Source organism: Doryrhamphus excisus, chromosome 4 (assembly GCF_030265055.1).
Source record: "Doryrhamphus excisus isolate RoL2022-K1 chromosome 4, RoL_Dexc_1.0, whole genome shotgun sequence".
NCBI classification, from domain to species: domain Eukaryota; kingdom Metazoa; phylum Chordata; class Actinopteri; order Syngnathiformes; family Syngnathidae; genus Doryrhamphus; species Doryrhamphus excisus.
The window spans coordinates 9,255,788-9,274,749 of record NC_080469.1 but is presented as its reverse complement, the minus strand read 5'-3'; the positions used below and the strand labels follow the sequence as shown (position 1 = coordinate 9,274,749).

The following is an 18,962-nucleotide window of genomic DNA, read 5'->3' as shown; positions in this document are numbered from 1 at the left end:
AAAGTAAACATTATGTTAGTTGTACTTCCCTTTGCACGCTAACCACATGCCAAATGTTGAATGTCTTCCTTGAGACAGTCACGTGATGCAGGTCACAAACATAGACTTTGAGAAGTAGACATTGGCAGACATTCCAAATGATGTCTACGTACACGATCAGTTTGGAGCTACTGCTTCCAATATCAATGGCATTCACGGACAGACGCTGTCGTAATGGGAATCACAGCTGGTTGTATTTATAATATTTGGGAGCCATGGAAGGCTGTATCCCCTTTCTATTGAATGCAGCTCTGTGTTGTTGACCCACTGCAGTCGGCATCAGCTGTACGTCTCATCACTTGTTCTCCTCCGGTGCCCATTTCCCCGGCGTCATGTGAGAAAAAGTGTGTTTTCGGTGCTCTGTGTTTTGTCCCGGGTTCTCCTCCGCCTTGCCGCTTTCGTCAAAGCGGACGTGCTCGCCTTGCTATCCGGGGGGTGTGGTGTCCCTGACGCCGGTGTAACCTGCCTGCAGGCTTCGGCGTGAGGCTGAGCAAAGGATGAGTGAGCAAGGAAAGAGCTCGACATCCGCCTCTGCCGCGGCCCCGCCACCGGGCTCGGATACTTACAAAGGTTGGCTTTTTAAATGGACCAACTACTTGAAAGGGTACCAGCGGCGATGGTTCGTCCTCAGCAACGGCTTGCTGTCTTATTACAGGTAAAAACTAAGACTCGACACACAGCTAGTCATATTTGCGTGACGTCACTACAGCTGGATACCTCGGCTGGCTAGCAGGCTAACCGTCGTCAGGCGGTCAGCTGACAGACACAACAGCCGTTTTGATGTCCGCAATGGCAGCGACACGGCATTTACACAACAAACTGCACCAGCACAGCTTCTTACTCCGAAGTGTGGGAGAAAGTCTGGCCAATATGGATGACGACGTTAGCTAGCTAACTAAGCTAGCTACTTTCAGGGGCGTGTGGATCCAAGCTCCAGTTAACATTAATCGTTACCATATTATCATTTACTTTTATGTGATTTTTTTAGTATTGCACATGTAATTCCCCGGCCATCTGTTGCAGTGAGCCCCAGGGATCATTGTAACACGATACAGCTATGTCATTTTGTCAAACAGTCTCTTATAACACCTGTGGCTCAGGTGCCCTGTAAACAACCACCTTAGCCCCGGGCATGTGCTGAAGCAAACTACGTCAAAAGTGTTAATACTACTGGAAACCATGCAACGTTTTCACTGCACTAATGGGTTATTATTGGTACACAGTCCAGTACCCAAAATTCTCTATGCAAAGATTATACTGGTCAATCATGTATCATCAGATTAATAATTTAATGTTTATCATTATGGTTATACTTTGCAGTGCTGTAGTGCACTGCATCATATTAAATATTGTTTTTAATATGTTAAATACCTTATAGTAGAGAGATGAAATGACTCTATAGGGCACTTACTGGACAAAATGTGTTGCTGTTTTACATGATGAAGTATCAGTATGAGCCTATCCCTGCTGACTTTGGGTGAAAGGGGGCCTACAACCTGGACCGGCATATACAAACAACCATTCACACCAACACTGAGTGGAAACTCAACCCACACTGGTCAACCGAACAAGTGAACCACTACGATACTAGTTACTCTGATGTGAACAAAGAAATATAGTTTTTCAGCAGAGCTGCCAGTGTAAACATTGTAAATTAGTGAATAAATAATTATAGTAATAAATTGTAAATACAACTATCCGTGATTAAACAATTTGATGAACCACAATATTGAAAAACTAAATAAAATAAGTAAATACATAAAAAAACGTACACAATCGTCCCTCATTTATCGTGGTTAATTGATATATTGTGTTATTTGATATTGATATTTGATACTATATTTAATTTAAAACGAATTGTGGTCAATATGTAAATAATAGGTTACACGTGTGTCTATATTGCACCAGGGGTGCTCAGACCTTTTCTGCCTTTGGTATGCTTTTAATTTGTCCATGTCACAAAGATCTACCTTCTACTATAAACATAAAAATATATATACTACTTAGTATAACTATAAATATGACTATTTATGTACATTGTTATATAAAGATATAAGCATCTTACTGCGTTATTGCCTCAAGGACCAGACAGTCAGATTTGCAGTTAGGAATAATGTGACATTACGTGTTTTTTTTTTTTTTGCAAATGTCACGAGGGTGCCACACTGACAAAGTGTCTGTTTACTCTCAACAAGTAGCGTTCAGATCGTCTTAAAAATCCCTCTGTGGTTAAATGTCACTTTAAAAGAACAACAATGTTCTTTTAGTCATATTTATCCTGTTCTCCTGTATCGTTGCACTTTCTCAAGCAGCCCTGTTGAGTCATCATTGGGTGTTACTTGACACAGAGGCCCATGGTGAAAACAGAGCCGAGCTGTTGCCTCCGCTCTTTCTTGATAGTCCATTATGTTGGGAGGTGATTGTTGTCCCTGTGCTAAAGCATGTTCGACATCTGAGCGCAGCCCTGGCGCATGAGTTGATGCCTCATCCATGGACTACATTGTGTATGTCTGACCTTGAGGCTTTGCTATCAATGTCCCGCTGTGTTTGTTTCTGTTGTGGGTGGAACAGAAATAGAAACCTGATATGTCGGGTGCAGGTTTTTCTTTACCTACTAAGGGATAACGCCACTCGTTTCTTGTTGTTTAGCTATGCTACGGACAGAGATAAAGAATATAAGAACAAATAACAGTTTCTTTTAGTTGCTACGTCTAAACAAAATGTTAAAGGGGAACTGCACCTTTTTGGAATTTTGCCCATCATTCACAATCCTTATGTGAAACATAGGCGTATCTGGCCAGTGCACACCCATATAAGGAAGTTTATATAAGAAGACTAGTGCTTCAAAAAACTACTAGTGGCTCTCCAACGGGTTTATTCATTTATTAGCAACTCCTATACCAACAAAATTAGATATTGGGGTTTGGCAGTGGTCCGGAAGTCTTTGGCAACACTTGGGATTGTGACCAATCACAGCGGTGTGGGCGTGCCTGGAGGTGGGTCCTGAGTGGAATAATTTATAACAGACTGTTTTGTAAATCAAGGGAAATAGGTGCCGATTCTGGAAGATCTAGATAGCTTTCTGTGCGGGTTATCGTGTGTAACTGCTGTATAGAAATCCACAATTGAAAATGGCAGAAAAATGATTATTAAACAACTTAACTTTCTTTGTATTAGCATTACTCCAGCGTATGTGCTGTATGTTTTCCGTCATATTCTCTGATTGGTCTATCGCTGCCAGGGTACGTATTATGTCCATGTGTCAGCGGGAAGTCATCCGACAGTCAATTAAGCGGAGCACGTACTAAAGTAGCACAAGAACATTTTTACAGTGCACACAAAAGGCACATTTTTAGAAAATGAAAGGCTTTGAAGTGTGCCTTGTAGTGCGGAAAATACGGTAAAACAGTGGTGGCTGACAACACTGCGGGTACAAACAGAGGTGCGGTCAACAATCATAGCGCTCATATCGATTCCTAAAGACCGACGTTGTGAAAGCAAAATGCTTTGCTTTTTGTCGCTGAGAAAGCAAAGTGAACCCAGGCGGCAGCATAATCAATGTCTTGACTGCCACAGTCAGCACCGGCCTCTGTAGACTTGGAATGACATTTATTGAGGTGCACCATTGCACTTGTTATTGATTCTGCTTTTTTGTTCTCACAGGGCTCTTTTTTTCCATGTCAGTCTTGTCCTCGCTTTGTATAATCACCCAGAGAGCCATATTGTGCACTTGTGCACTTCTCACTGAGATGATTTCATTCTTTCATTTTCAGTTTCCTAATTGACTTTCCCTTCTAGAGTTAATGCTCTCAGCTCTACTTACTCACCTCTTAAATGAGATCTGGCGGGTTGCTTTAGGGAAGATTATCGGGCATTAAAGAGCTGAGTGGTACTGGAGCTTTCGTATCAGTGAATGTGGCCTGGTCTTTCATAGAAAAACAGGCATGTTTTAATTTTACTTCCTCTAAACTAGAAGAGAGAATATGAGTAGTAGTCATCAGCAGTGAGTTCAGCACCATGTTTCTAGGGATCCTCTGATCGATCGGCCACTGATCATCGGTGATATCCATTGAAAACACATGATCGGCATATGCCGATAAATGCTGTTCAAAGCTGATCACAAAAAACCGGTGTGTGGTGGCAAACACTAGGAACAATGTTTCTCTGGTGCTTTCCCAGCATGTTGTGTCAGCCATAACAAGCTTATCTACATACTCCAGCAGGGTGTTGTATCTCATTTCCTCGTCCTGTCCATGTATGCACTGTCAGCATGTTCAGTGTCATTACATGCTCCAGATTGGGCAATATGTGGTTTATGAGGATGTGTGCACAGTGAAAGGACAGGTGAATCACAGCTCTCTAACGCTCTCCTGACTCAGCACATCCTGCCGTCATCTTCTTCTCCCTGCTAGCACCACAGTGCCACTGTAGTTTTGCTTCCCATATGAATCCATGGCCTTTGCATGGCCTCACCTCCCCGCTGTGTAGATCTGAATCTTCTCTCAGTCATCCAGCTTTTTGACCTATTTTAGTGCAAGAACCATATGTCAGACTGTTGAGGCACAAAGTCCGCCCTCCACACAACTTGTCTTGGCCAAAGTATGACATGATGAGGCAGAAGCCACCTTGTCAGTGTCAAATGTGACTGGAGTGGCTATAGTGTGTAAGTGCTGCTGAGGAGCAGCTGATTGTGTCAGTGAGGACTCATTCAGGGATGAATAAACGAGTATCAGTTCTCACAAACAAGCCATGACTACTTTTTCCTTAATGACCGTTTTTGGGTCAATTAGTGGATGGGTGATCATGTGAGTTTTGTCGTTTCATCTGAAACAGCATGTGATATTGCACTTTGGTTGTGGATGTTAGTCCAATAACCCCTGCAAACACTCCTTTCGGCAAAGGGAATTATGTACCAACTATCGCTTGCAGCAGTGTGTGTCAGCCAATATACCACAAAGTTGAAAAAAAAAATACTTTTTCAGTTTAACAAATTAGATGTAGTAAAGTTGTAAGGACTATATTTGCAAACTAGTCACAGTACAGTGTAGTTATTTCTATGTTGGGTATTTGCTTTAGTTTTGTAACAACATTATAGGACTATGCAGTATGTAGTAAGTTTGAAAGACACATAAAGCTTCACATGCTCAGTTGCTTTGCTGTCCCTGTTGCCACTCACATTCTGTTCTATCATTGTTCACACTGTGTTTCTTTGTTTGCTTTTGTTTACATTAGAGAAGACAGACAGACAATAGCCTTGTTTTCTCGACATTCACGACCCACAGGAGTATACACAGAATATTTTTGGTTTCTTTCACAATCTGTGCATGTTTTCTTTTGCAGGACACAGGCGGAGATGGCACACACATGTCGCGGGACAATCAACCTCGCCACCGCTCACATCGACACAGAGGACGCCTGCAACATTGTCCTGAGCAGCGGTGGCCGCACATACCACCTAAAAGCTAGCACCGAAGTGGAGCGGCAGCGATGGGTTACAGCGCTAGAGTTAGCCAAAGCAAAAGCCATCCGTAATACAGTCAACCTGTCTGGTAAGTATAGGCAGCTTCTTATTTGGGGAAAGTGAAGCTCCATGTTGTGATCAAATCAAGAGAGTGGGCCCATACTGCAAAATTACATCTGTGAGGTACTGACATAGGAATTCAACTTTGGTAAATAAAGGCTGGGCTGGTACAAGTCAAGCAAACACAGGAGTGTTTAAAGTGGGATTTGTTAGTTAACTGCAATTTGAATCAGTTATATTGGATTTTTGTCCAGCTACTGTGCCCTGATGTTTGAAAGTCGGGTTTCCTCCCACATTCCAAAAATTGGCGATTCTAAATTGTCCATAGGTATGAATGTGAGTGTGAATGATTGTTTGTCTATATGTGCCCTGTGATTGGCTGGCGACCAGTCCAGGGTGTACCGTGCCTCTCGCTGGGATAGGCTCAGCATACCCTCGACCTTCATGAGGACAAGCGTCATAGAAAATTGATAGATGGACATCCTTTTTCTTTTCTAATGTTGACATTCCAGCATGAACCAGGAGAGGGCAGCCAAGTATCCTTTGGCAAACAAAACAGAAGAACTAGGGTTTTTTCCACTACCATGACAACAGACCATTGTCCTTTTCAAGGGTATGCATGCCTGGTGTTGCTGGTCAGGGGCTTTGGGACAATGGAAAGACTATGTAAAGTTGTTGCTAAAAAAGAAACTAATTTAAGGTTGTTGTGAATGAAATATCTGTTAAGAACTGTGTTTGTGTGCACAGCGGGTGACTTTGTTTGTAGTAGACTCTTATCTGAATCCGGCATGCATCCGGCATCACGCTGAGAGAAAACATCACATTTGCCACGACTGTTGAACGACCACACCTTTGTGACAAGGTGTCTTTGTCATTTATATTCCCCTTTCTATCAAGCAGAAAGGGCTGCTATTGATCATGTGGGTGTGACTCTCAGCACGCAGTCTTCAACACTTCATCATTGGTGAATAAAACCAGTTTCGTGGCTCAAAAGTATGTATTAATCAGACTTTTAGGAATATTTTTTGCTTATCTATTAAAATATTTCAGTACTTTCACACAATACAAAAGTCATTACATGTTTTATTTAGACATGATTGGGACTGATTCAGGACCTGATTTATGGCCTTTCCTAATTGGACGTTATTTTAAAATAAGGCTTGGATTCCATTGTACGAACCTAATAGCACTCTAAGGCATTTGTTCAACAGATGGCAATGTTTCCTCTGCAAAAATGGGCTCCCGTATTCGCCTCTCAAGTGTGTAAACAAACAACAGTTTGCTCCTCCCATTCATCCATTTATGCCGCCTATCCTCAGTTGGAATGTAACAATTCCTGGAAGTAAGCACGGTCAAATCTGACACTGTGTGTGCGTGTGTGTGTGCTCGATCAGGAGAGTCTGTGGGGACGTCCGTGAAAATGCTGCTTTTTCATATGATATCGGTTGTATTTTCAATCATATACATGTTTGTGAGGTAGACTACTTCCTCACCAATTTTGCATCGGAGTTGGAGTTGAGACATTTTTTGAGGCACGTTTTGCACGGTGTAAAACTTACTCTCACACAGACAGGAAGTCGCATAGCTGCTATCAAGTTGACTTCCCATAGTGTGTGACGTCTTTGATCTGACATCACATGTGATGGGACAATGAATACAAAAATGGACATGCTGGTTCAGACGGTTACATGAAATAGTGGTTGCTGTCATTGTTTTTTCCATAAACCTGCCTGTGAGGTTTCGGTGACGTGTCTGCACTGTGCGCCTCCAATTTACCGCTGTGCTTTGCCTGCGCCAAGAATAGACCAGGTTGGACCAGGTCTGTTTTGTCATGAAATTGTCACTGCACCAAGCTGAAAATGTGGACACCTCCCCTGGTGCGCCACCACACAGCTAGTAGACCAAATTGGCAAAAGACAACTCCAAATTGTCCAAAGGTATGAATGTGAGTGTGAATGGTTGTTTGTCTATATGTGCCCTGTGATTGGCTGGCGACCAGCCCAGGGTGTACCCCGCCTGTCGCCTGAAGACAGCTGGCATAGGCTCCAGCGCGACCCGCGACCCTTGTGAGGATAAGCGGTAGAAAATGAATGAATGAATGAGTTTGACTCTAATGCCCTCATCATAGCATGTGTATGTTTCAGATTAAGCTGGCAGTTCATTTCTTATATTGATTTATGCATTCTGAATTTACTATATATACTGGCTCCATTTTCATGTAGATTGTATTTGCCTGTGCTCTATCCGTGGTCCTGAAATGTAGATTGCGGGAGGAAACATCAGAGACTTCCATCACGCTTTCTTTGCTTGCTTTTTCCACCCCTCCTTCCTTTTTCCAAGCTCCTGATCTCGGTACACTCCATGTATTTTTCCCCCCGACCACATTCTCCCCAGTACTCGCTCTTTTTCATTTGCCTTCTTACTCACTGTCAGGTTTTCCTGCTTTCTCCTGGTCCTTCCGTCTCTTTAAGCGAGCCCTTCATTCTGTTTTTCCTCCTGAGGGAGTGCTACTTTTGAATGGACAGTCTATTTCATTGCTATTGTCCTGCCAGGTCCGAGGGGAAAATAGAAACAGGATTTAAAAAAACAGGCTTGCTCTTGTAAGTATCTGCCCTTTATATTGCCTTTGACAATGTGTATGTGTGTTTGTTTGGTAAAATTCTGATCTCTATCCTCTGTACAGCTTTCTAATAGATGATCTGCACAGAGATGTAGCACAGAGAATTTAACATGGAGATTGCCTTTTTTTAAAGATTGCCTTTAAATGTCCTCTTGGACATTTAAAAATGTTCCTGATCCCTTATTGCAGTTAATGAAATAAAAACTTATATATTTATAAGCCAGGAGATCGTGGTTTCAGTTGGAACATCTCTTTGTGGAGTTTGTATGTTCTCCCCGTGCGTGTGTGTGTTCTGTCTGGCTTCCTCCCTCATTCCAAAAATATGCATACTAGGTGACTCTAAATTGTCAGGAGACTCTAAATTGATCCTTCTATTCTCCCAAAGCCCCAATGAATGGTTGTTTTTTTGTGTATTTGCCCTGCGATTGGCTAGCGGCCTTTTGCCTGAAAAGACAGCTGGGATAGGCTCCAGCATACCCGCAACCCAGGACACATGGGAGAAAATAGATAGATGGATGGATACTGGTAGTTGAACATTATAATAGTATACAGTTAAATTCACTGTACATACATCAATAAACATATTCATGAAATGGTTTGTCTTAAAAGTACAAGTAGTGAATCAGCACTTACATTTTCTTCTATTAGCTTCTTGGGCTGTTCACCCTCAAAAACAAACAGATTGCAGGGCATTATTAAAGTGTGCGGCAGAATTGCTGGCAATTTAGAGGCGTACTCTAAAAAAAGGCTCAGTCACCCCTGATGATGAGTTCAGGTTGCTTCCATCTGGTCGTAGATATGGTGCTCTTAAATGTAGGACCAATAGTAATGTTTGTGGTATTGTTGTATTTATTGTTTTTGTTTTTAATTTGGTATTTATTTTTGGTTTGTTGCCTGTGTGATAGTACTCGCTGTAGAATTGCCCCTTGGGGATAATACAGTTTACCTTGACCTTGTAAAGCCGCATCGGACATTTCCACGTCATAAAATGTCATATTATGGCACACACATTTCATGAGGAGCAGGTCGCTCTTTATTTGACAGGAGCCACTCATGAGCGATGACAACATTGTCAACCCATCGGAAACAGCAGGAGGTCATTACTGAGTATAACCGTCTGATTGACAAGCTCGTTGTGAGTTCCCTATTAGCTACTGATTGGCTCCTGCCAAAGGAAGACTTAACATTTCCTCACTGATCTGCGAGTGGCGCAGTATTTAAACCACAGGTGTATACCGTATTTTCTGGACTGTAAGTCGCTCCGGAGTATAAGTCACACAATGCCAAAAATGCATAATTAGGTAGAAAAAAAGAGTATAAGTCACATTTTATGCGGGTAATTTATTTTACAAACTACTTGACCAAAACCGACATTACATCCTCTTGGAAGGCAAGTTCTAACAATAAAATAATAGAGAACAGACTGAATAGATGTAAGATATGCTAACACAATAGTTATTCAGCTACACAAAAAATCAACATGAACAGAAAAGGTGTCCAGTGTTTATGTAACATAAACAGTTTTTTCATTTATAAATCGCTCTGGAGTATAAGTCGCAGGAACAGCCAACCTATGAAAAAAAGTGTCATTCAGGGGCTCTGGGTTTGGTATGGACTGTTTTGTGGGATTTCTGTGGGTGTTTAGTAAAATATATAGAATGGTATTTAAATGGTACTTACGATGCTCATTTTTCTGCCCTTTTGTATTGAGGTAAGCAGCTAGACACGATAACCAGCGCAGAAAGCGTTCTAGTTCTTCCAGAATCTGCACCTATTCAGCTGTATTTCTTTGGATTTTGTGGTTCCCGTGAAAAGGGTCTGTTTTAATGTATTCAATCCACAGCCCGCATCCAGGCATGCCCACTCTGCTGGGGTTGGTCACACTCCCGAGTGCATAGAAAGAGTTCCGGTTTGTGCCGCTAACTTTATAAGAGCTGATAAACGGTATAGGAGTTGACAATAAACGGCAAGTTATCTTTTTAAAATGTCCGCTTTTAACATACATATTGTTTTGTTTACCTGAATGGTTGGAAGAAGTTTGGCGTAGCGTATCAAAAATGGGGCACTTTTTTGTACTCTCCATACACCGTGAATCCGGAGGTCTTTGATCCTGTGAGTGGTCGAACACTGTCCATGGTCGAGGGCAGGGAATGGATGGACACAAACACCTCCTGCCGCTTTTGGCAGCATTTCCAGGCATTGACGATCTGATTTTCCGAAATTCTGAATATTAAAGTAGACTATTTTGGATATTCATTCATTCATTTTCTACTGCTTTTTGTCCTCACGAGGGTCGCGGGGGGTGCTGGAGCCTATCCCAGCTGTCTTCGGGCGTAAGGCAGGGTACACCCTGGACTGGTCGCCAGCCAATCACAGGGCACATATAGACAAACAACCATTCACACTCACATTCATACCTATGGACAATTTGGAGTCGCCAATTAACCTAGCATGTTTTTGGAATGTGGGAGGAAACCGGAGTACCCGGAGAAAACCCACGCATGCACGGGGAGAACATGCAAACTCCACACAGAGATGCCCGAGGGTGGGATTGAACCCTGGTCTCCTAGCTGTGAGGTCTGTGCGCTAACCCCTAGACCACCGTGCCGCCCTATTTTGGATATGTTTTTTGTATATTAAAAAAAAAAGTTCAAGGTACACCAAAATATTTAAATACCTCCTAAAATATCTCCTTGCTGAGACTTGCTGTTTTTTTCAACAATAATGCGCAGATAGTTTTTTATTTATTGAAAAACATGATTTTGTAAGCCACTCATTGATACAGGTGATTGCTGATCTCAACGTTTTTGCAACTTGTTTAATTCCCCAAGATGAAAAAAACAATCTTCAAGATGAAACAGGCTTGTCTTTTCAACAGAGCCATTTGTCTGGCTTTAATGAGCTCAGTACTTTCTCGCTCAGGCAGTGGGGATTGTTTTGGTCCCTCATTCTTAATGCAGTAAGTGGTTTAATGAGACAGCAGGCTCTTGGTTCATGTCTTCTAGATCCTCTGGCTATTACAGTAACTGTCTCTCCTCCAGCAAATACAGGAGGGCATTTTGGTACCTGTTTGACACTTGAAAGGAATGCTATGTACTGTGATAGTTGCCTCTTCTTCCTCATTAACAGCTCTCAATGATTTGTTCTGAATAAATGCTGAATAGGTATGGTGACATTATGCAGCTTTGTCATACTCTTGCATGTGTCCCACTGATGTACTCACTGTTGACCTAGACACTACTGATCCAGACGACCAGATGCAGAGGAAACCCCATGTTCTTCAGGATGTTCCACAGGTTGCTGTGGTTGACACAGTCAAATACCTTGGAGTAATTAATAAAGCACATGTATGCGGAAATGCTACAATGCCTACACTTCTCAATGAACATCTGGATATTGATGATTTTCATACCTTTGCCTATCATGAAGCCAGATTCTTTCTCTGCTATTTCTGCCTTGTGCCTGAATTTGTGTCATCCTTGTATAATCTTAAAGGAAAACTGTGGTTGTGAGCCCCCTGAAACTCTGGTTAGACTGCTGCTTGTACAGTACCGATGCCTCTTCAATGGAAGGGAAATGTGAAGTTGATCCTGTTGTGGGGACTGCAGGGCTTCTCAGAGTGAATAATGGAGGGGAGGATCAATGGATGTTGTTTGACATCTTGCCCTTCTAATGAAACAACAGTGACTTAATATTTAATTTCTTAATCTGACATAAGATCTTGATGGGGTCCTTTTTGCCGCCACGTGGCCTAACTTAACTTAATAACATGCCATTTAGTTTTCCAGAAATAGCTGACTTTCGCTGTCAGCAGCACGGACAGTGAGGGAGCTGTGCAATTTGGTCTCAGTTGAGTAGATCATTGTTGGCCGGCCTAGCCAGTCCTGTCTCCTCTCTGCTTCAACTCGCTCCCCCCTCTCTCCCTTTCCAATCTGCACTGCATTCAGAGAAGCGTGTGGAAGAGAATTGAAAATGTGTGAAGCTTTGTGGATGTGTGTGCTTGGTGTGTATGTTTCTGGAAGCAACGCAGGAGAGGCAATGGGGATAACTGGAGGGAATGTCTATGTGTCTTCCTCTCATCATTGTGTTGCCAGTGTGCGTATATCTGTGAGTATGTATGTGTGTGCAAGTACACTGCAATGCTGATTGGAAAACGTGGCTGCCTCAGCCCCCCCGCTACATTGCGATGCGTCTCAGGGAGCGCGGAGTGGAATCAGGGCCGTGCTAAGTGGGATGAAGGGCCGGAGATGCTGGGAGCCGAGAACCGTCCGCTCCCTCTGCACCCGCGGCTGCCTGAGTAAACTCAGCCATGGTCAGTACTGCTCTGGCTAAAGCTTTGGCGTAGGAACATGGAGCTGTGACACTCCATTCCATCTGTCATATAACAAAACCCTCTGCATCATGCTCTCTCCATCTCACTAGCTGGAGCTGTCAAATATCCATCTCCTTCTGGCATCTAAGCATCACTCCGCAGATGCTTAGAATTCAGCAGCCTCACTCTACATTGATGCAAATACAGGACTGTGCTGCAAAAGGAAAAGGAACATCACGTCCTACCATTTGCCCTTCCCGCTGCATGCAGAGCCCGTCCCTTCCCTTCTTTCTCCCATGTTGCTTTCACTCCCACTTCCTCTCTCTTCTTTGCGCCTGCTCCACTTCCCATTTGCATGTGCGGATGTGCGTGCTGGAGGCTGCCAGCCTACAAGTTATGTTACATTTGTGTTTTGTTGTGTCTGTATTTTATGTGTAGAGTGGTCATTGCTTTAGTATTATTGTAGATTTGAGTGTAAGAAATAGTGATGGTGTTTTAGCCTCACTTGTCTTTTCCACTGCTCTTCCTTTGCTCTCCTTTCCTTACCTCTGGCATTGTTGGACAATTTTAAGTTTGAGCAGCTGTGCTTCTCAGCCCTGGGCTCTCTACCTCTTTCTCTGCTGTTTGTTCACTGAAATGAGTTTGGCTTTGGCACCACAGATGCTAAGGCTTCAACACTCCCTCTTCAATATGAAGATAACCCAAAACAGTGACTCAGACCAATACAAATTTGAACAACAAACACCTTGAACAAATTTACTCATTATTACTTTCTCATTGACAAGGTGCGTTGACATCTATTCAAATGTAGACAACAAGATACCAGATACCATATGGTAGAGTACAGACCTCTGACAAGGTTGAACCAGAAAAAGTGGAAAAAATACCATGGAGCACTAACCAGTATTTCCAAAGAGAATAGTATCTCACGGGGGTGTGGAGAACAATTCCACAGTAACTCAAAGTCAAATTCAAAAATCAATACCTCTATTCGCATTTGTATTAACATTTGCACCCATGTGTAATGGGTTCGTCCTCTGCAACCTACTTTAAGCTACTTTTAACCTACTAAAGCAGTCCTATTCAGTTAACAGCCCGCGGGCCACATGGATCCCAGGTGCGATCCCCAAGAGGCCCAGACTGTGGCTAAACCCATCCAAAGAAGTTAAAAAAAAAGACCCTGAATGCAACACTGCGTAGCTTATTTTGATATACTTATATTTAAGTCATTTACTGCCAGCCAATTTCAGAGAAGAGAGCTCCATACTTGAGTTGTGGGGCATTTTTGCTGAACTTTCAAGTCCCACAGAATGAGTTTTAGGAGGACGTAAACATTGAACCTTTGTAAAGAAACTTTAGGATATATTCTTTCATCAGAAAAAAGTTTGTTTCTATCCTTTGTAAAGAAAGTCTATGTCTATGTCTGATGTAGAGCTTCGGTGTCACCAACCTCAACCCTGTCCTTTGCTATCACGACAGAGCCACAGCCAGAGAAACTTACTAGTGTACGCTGCCTGTGTTTTTGTATCTGCTGGATTTCCTCATATACAGTACTTCGCCATTTTCCTCTCTAAGCACGCAATTCACCAGCTTCTGACTTCTTCATATCCGGGCCGATTGGAGGAAACCAGAACTGTTGCCCCCTACTGGGACAGAAATACATTGCCTACAAGTCTGAAATTCACACACAGGATGCAGAAGACTTTGATCTTTTGCTCCCATGAAAGAGGCAAAAGACCTCAATAGACGACGACAGTCAATGTTACTTTTTCTAAATGTCTTTGGCAGTAAATTAGTTAATTGTTAGCCCACCATGAATCCCTTTATCGTGACGGTACATAGTGCCACAGCAGTAACAGCAGTCTCATGAGATTAACTCAAAACCATTTCTTCTTTTTGTCATGTCCATAGCAGTGAATGAAGTCACAGACAGAACTGATACTGCACCGCTGTGCACGTTTTTTGACAGGAAAGGTTTCATAGAGGAATTACTCTACTTACTGCCTTCAATGGCCATACAACTGGGAAGTATTTTGACTAGGGCTGTCAAAGTTAACTCTTTAATGACATGTTAACGAGCCGCTGTGGTGTAGTAGTTTGCATTCTGGACTTCGGAGCAAATGTCCCAGGTTCGAATCTCCACCGGTAAGCATCATTGCTATTCTGCAGGATGGGCATACGGGCATATGAAGTTCTCAAGCCAAAATCAGTATGCGGATCCTCCACTTATTCTGAATCACATCTCCACATTTGGTGAGCATTTGTGTGAGTAACATGCCAACCGACAACCGTGACAACAGTGTGGCTGTGCCGGCACCACTCAATTTTAATGAGGCAGCCTACGCCAGTGCTGTTTACAGTATGCCTGGCTTTTGGCAACACAACACAGGCCTGTGGTTTCAACATATTAAAGTCCAGTTCTCACTGCAAGGAATGACTAAGCCCATGACAGTATTTCCATGTAGTGGCACAGGGACCTCCACTTTCTCTCATAGTACAGGAACAGTTTGATGGACAACTTTAATGGTTTTGAAACTGTGACGTTTTCATACCATTGTTTACCTTGAAACCAGTAGTCCAGGCTTCATACAGAAATTAAGACCACAGGGGAATCAGTTCTTTGGATAGGGTATGTTAATGTCATAAGATATCTGCAATATTTTTTGTAATGAGAACATTAATAACCTTTACTCTTGGGTAGGTTGCTCCTCAAATTTTTAAATGAGATGATCTGTTAGCACCCACCCACATTGCATAACCACATGTTCCCATATATCTACACCAAGACGTTTATCTTACTTAATCCATAATTCTCCAGCTATGCATTTTATGAGGGGTTAGAGTGCAAGGTCAGCCAGCTTTGAGTCCATCATCATCACATGTTCAGGTTTTAATATAGTAGATACTCAAAGAGCCCTGGGATTGGCTGGTGACCAGTGCACTGTATACACCGCCTCTCGCCCAAAAGACACCTGGGATAGGCTCCAGCATATCCGCAACCCTAGTGAGGATAAGCGGCATAGGAAATGGATGGATGGACATACTTAAAGAGTACTCAGTGGCCCATACTACCTGCAGTCTGTGACCTCTGCCCTGGTTATGATGGCCTTCATCCTGGCTCATTATCTTGTGGCACTGACATCAGGCCACTTAGTGTGATGAATCTCATCTGCTGTGTTATTGGGTCACTGACTCATGGTTCACAAGCTCATTAAAGCTTTTTCCTGTTTCCATCAAGTAAGGGTGTTCAATGAGAAACAGTAGCGGCCGATCAAACACTTCTTATCCGTAATTTTTTTTTCAAATAGAACGTTGAAGAATTTGCAGAAGACAAAAGGTTTAGCCAGCATTAGCTACACCTGCAAAATAAGAAAAAATAGCATACTTTATGGATATAATATAGCATTTTTATGTTTGTTTGTTATAGGTCTTAGAAGACAAAGGTTATTTTGAACTCGCATAACTTATTTTTGGCCTCAGCTGTTTTTTATATGAATTATGACATGTCAATATTCAATAGGTTAAAAACGTGTTATAATGTATTCCAATGGGTGGGCTTTATCACAAAATAATGCTTTACCAAACCACTTATCTGGCCATTTTACACATACATTTTTTCTCTTTCTCCTCACTTTTCCCTGCACATGCCAAGATGACAAGAGGGTTCACCCTGCACATTGGTGAAGTTAGTTTCACGTTGACAGTTGGATATTTTGCTCCGTAGCAATAGCGGTTGTTCAGTCAGGGACACTGTGCCCGGACTGTTCTCTCATGGTGTAGGGAGCTCGCACGGGAATAGTGTGTGGAAATACTTCCCCAATGGACCGCTCATTCACAATGGCATGTCCTCACAAACACTAACCAGCCCTCTGCTGAACTAAAATGTTAAGGCAGCAACCGTAAACATTGGCTAAGTCGGTGAAAAAAACGAGTACAGCAATAGTCGGTATAAGCTAGCAAAATGTGTTATTGTGACAGGCCGACACATTTCTAAACACATTGGCTCTTGGCAGTCCCGTTAGTCAGCAAAAGAAAAGTTTGAACATTAGAATTGAAGAACTGGCTAGTTGAAGATGCAGCTGACAACACAATACAGCCTTTTCAATACAAATGCTACATTGGCAAAATTAATAAGAAACAGTCAATTAACTTGGTTTTAATCTTGTCTTCTGACTATTGGACTAAAACACAATTTTAGCATCTTTTTAGCATATGGTGAAATGTTAAAAATAAAACTCATTGCTTAATAGTTCCACTGATGATGCCTTCAATGCATTTCTGTAGGTACACAGTTAGAGCTATGCTACACAGCTTTGATTGATTTTGATTAGTTGCTTTGCACACTGTTATTTGCTTCTGCAGACCCGAGTGCTGCGTTCCTTGTTTTTACCTCTCTTCTCATCCATTTGTCTTCTTGTGATGCATGGAGACAGTTAGCAATTACCTGCCAGGATTTACAATACTGCCCCCTGGAGATCCATTCTTTTATCTTGTGTGTGTGTGTGCACTCTCCTCTCTTTATATAGACTCTTCATACTATATTCAATTTCTCCTTCGCTCTCCATGAACCCTGGGTGCGCAATTCTCATACATTATTAGGGTAGGTGACATTTCAGCCTTCATTAAAATATAATAAATATGTACAATAACAGTACAAGAAATATTTTTATATGCCCAAATATGTCTATGCATGTCTTTCTTTATAACATTGTAGGCCTAAAATTCACAGAGATGTTTTAGATGGATACAAAGCGGCTTCCAAATCTTCATTGGCGAAAATGTGACATTAAATTCAGTGCAAAATGACTAACTATTGGTGTAAAGTATTCATATTGTGTTATATTTGCTGTCACCGTGATCTGCAGCGTCCTGCCTTCTGGCAACAGATGTGAATGGGTGGATCTCTGTGACACTATAAAGCAATGCTGTGAGCCAATTACGACACAAGTCATGCCTCAAGGGCGGACAACCCCACCCTACACCCCCTCATCCACACACACACTAGCACCTTGGACAACACCCTGCACTCTATTTCCACCATGGCCACTGTTCTCCTAGCCAGAAGCAGATGACATAATCTGAGCAAAGCATCTTGGATACAAAGTCATAAGTCACACATGGGCAGTAGTACCCATGTAGCTCCTTTGACCTTCACTGGACCAGATCTGTATGTGTTAGTGTGCACAGTATTAGGATAGAGTATTAAGAGAAGGGACACGGTAATAGAGTATGTGGGAGAATGTAAACATTGTGCCTGGGCTCGTCTTGCTTGTCCCTGAGGAGAAGCTGTCAGATCAGTGGAGGCCTGCCTCCAGCTGAGATGTCACCCTGTGACAGCACATGGAACATAATTGGCCTCCTTTAATATGTAAATAGTTATTTGGAAATAAAGTGAAAGGGTCTAAATGGTTTTCAAAAAAGTAGGGATATATACTGATACTTAGGGAATAGTCATCCATGATCCTAATACTGATAGTCAATTTATCAATTAATGAAATGTAATGAGTTTGTTTATTGTCTGGCAACCAGCAGAGGCACTATTACTTCATTTTAGTTTATGTTATATTATTTATAGTATATAGTAGTATAGTATATAGCAATAACAGCAGTTCAGAACATTTAGAGAGCGAATAATAAAATGACTGATTGAGTTTTAATGGGGTGTCATGAGACACTTATTCCTGGGCCAGATACTCAACCCCCAGTTGCTCCTGTGCTCATCAGTCCACTGTAAAATATAATAAGCTGGCTTCACTTAAAAACGTATGCAAACTTGCTGCCTCACAAAAAGTAATTTATGCAAGTAACTTTGATTAATCACATAGGATTTACTTAATTATTGTGAGTGTGCAGTACTTAAATTAGACAAAATAATTGGATTATAGTAACTTGCTTATTTTGATTCTTTTTCTTGAGAGTTGTACCGCATCCAACTCCATTACCAACTTTTGTATCCCCTTGAATGTGAGGCAGAGTTGAAGAGGGTACCTGATGTTAAAGGTGTAAAAAGTCCAAACAGCAGAGCTGCTGCTATGGCCACATTATCCAGATGGTGAAGTACCACAACACCCTTTATGATGATGCCAACATCAGAAAAGTCATTGCCTTCCGTCCTTCTGGTGACGTAGAATCTAACAGTTGTCTTTATTGATGGCACTCAGTGCAGTAGCCTCAGTCACGTCCTGTCTAAGATACAAAGATGTTCAGGACATTCATGAATAAGCAACATTTCTTGGTATATGTACTGTTGTAGAAGAAATTCTCCTCAACCTAATTGAGGCCTCCAAGACCACTTGTTTAAGTAAATTTCATCTACCCAAGCGTATTCGTTAATCTCCACTTATGAGAAGGAATAAAACTCACACACTAGTACAAGTTAACACGATGTATTGTATAACAAGATCAGACAGAATAATTTCACAAAAACACAGGATCCTGGGCTGAGTTTCTCTTCCAAAGTCCGCCTGCAA

At 42.0% G+C, this 18,962-nt stretch overlaps 1 protein-coding gene across 3 annotated transcripts in view; it reads left to right on the top strand.

Annotated features, from left to right (window-relative positions):
* The first annotated feature begins 265 nt into the window (after window positions 1-265).
* The window catches only part of osbp2b (oxysterol binding protein 2b), a 39,579-nt gene continuing 20,882 nt past the window's right edge, over window positions 266-18,962 (top strand). The window contains exons 1-2 of one of the 3 annotated variants that reach the window (XM_058070531.1): window positions 266-694; window positions 5,380-5,588. In XM_058070531.1, coding sequence (XP_057926514.1) covers window positions 537-694; window positions 5,380-5,588 — 367 coding nt within the window. In that variant the 5' untranslated portion in view covers window positions 266-536. Of the gene's footprint in view, window positions 695-5,379; window positions 5,589-11,320; window positions 12,493-18,962 lie in introns of those variants that run through there. The other 2 variants (XM_058070532.1, XM_058070533.1) reach the window with 2 other exon arrangements.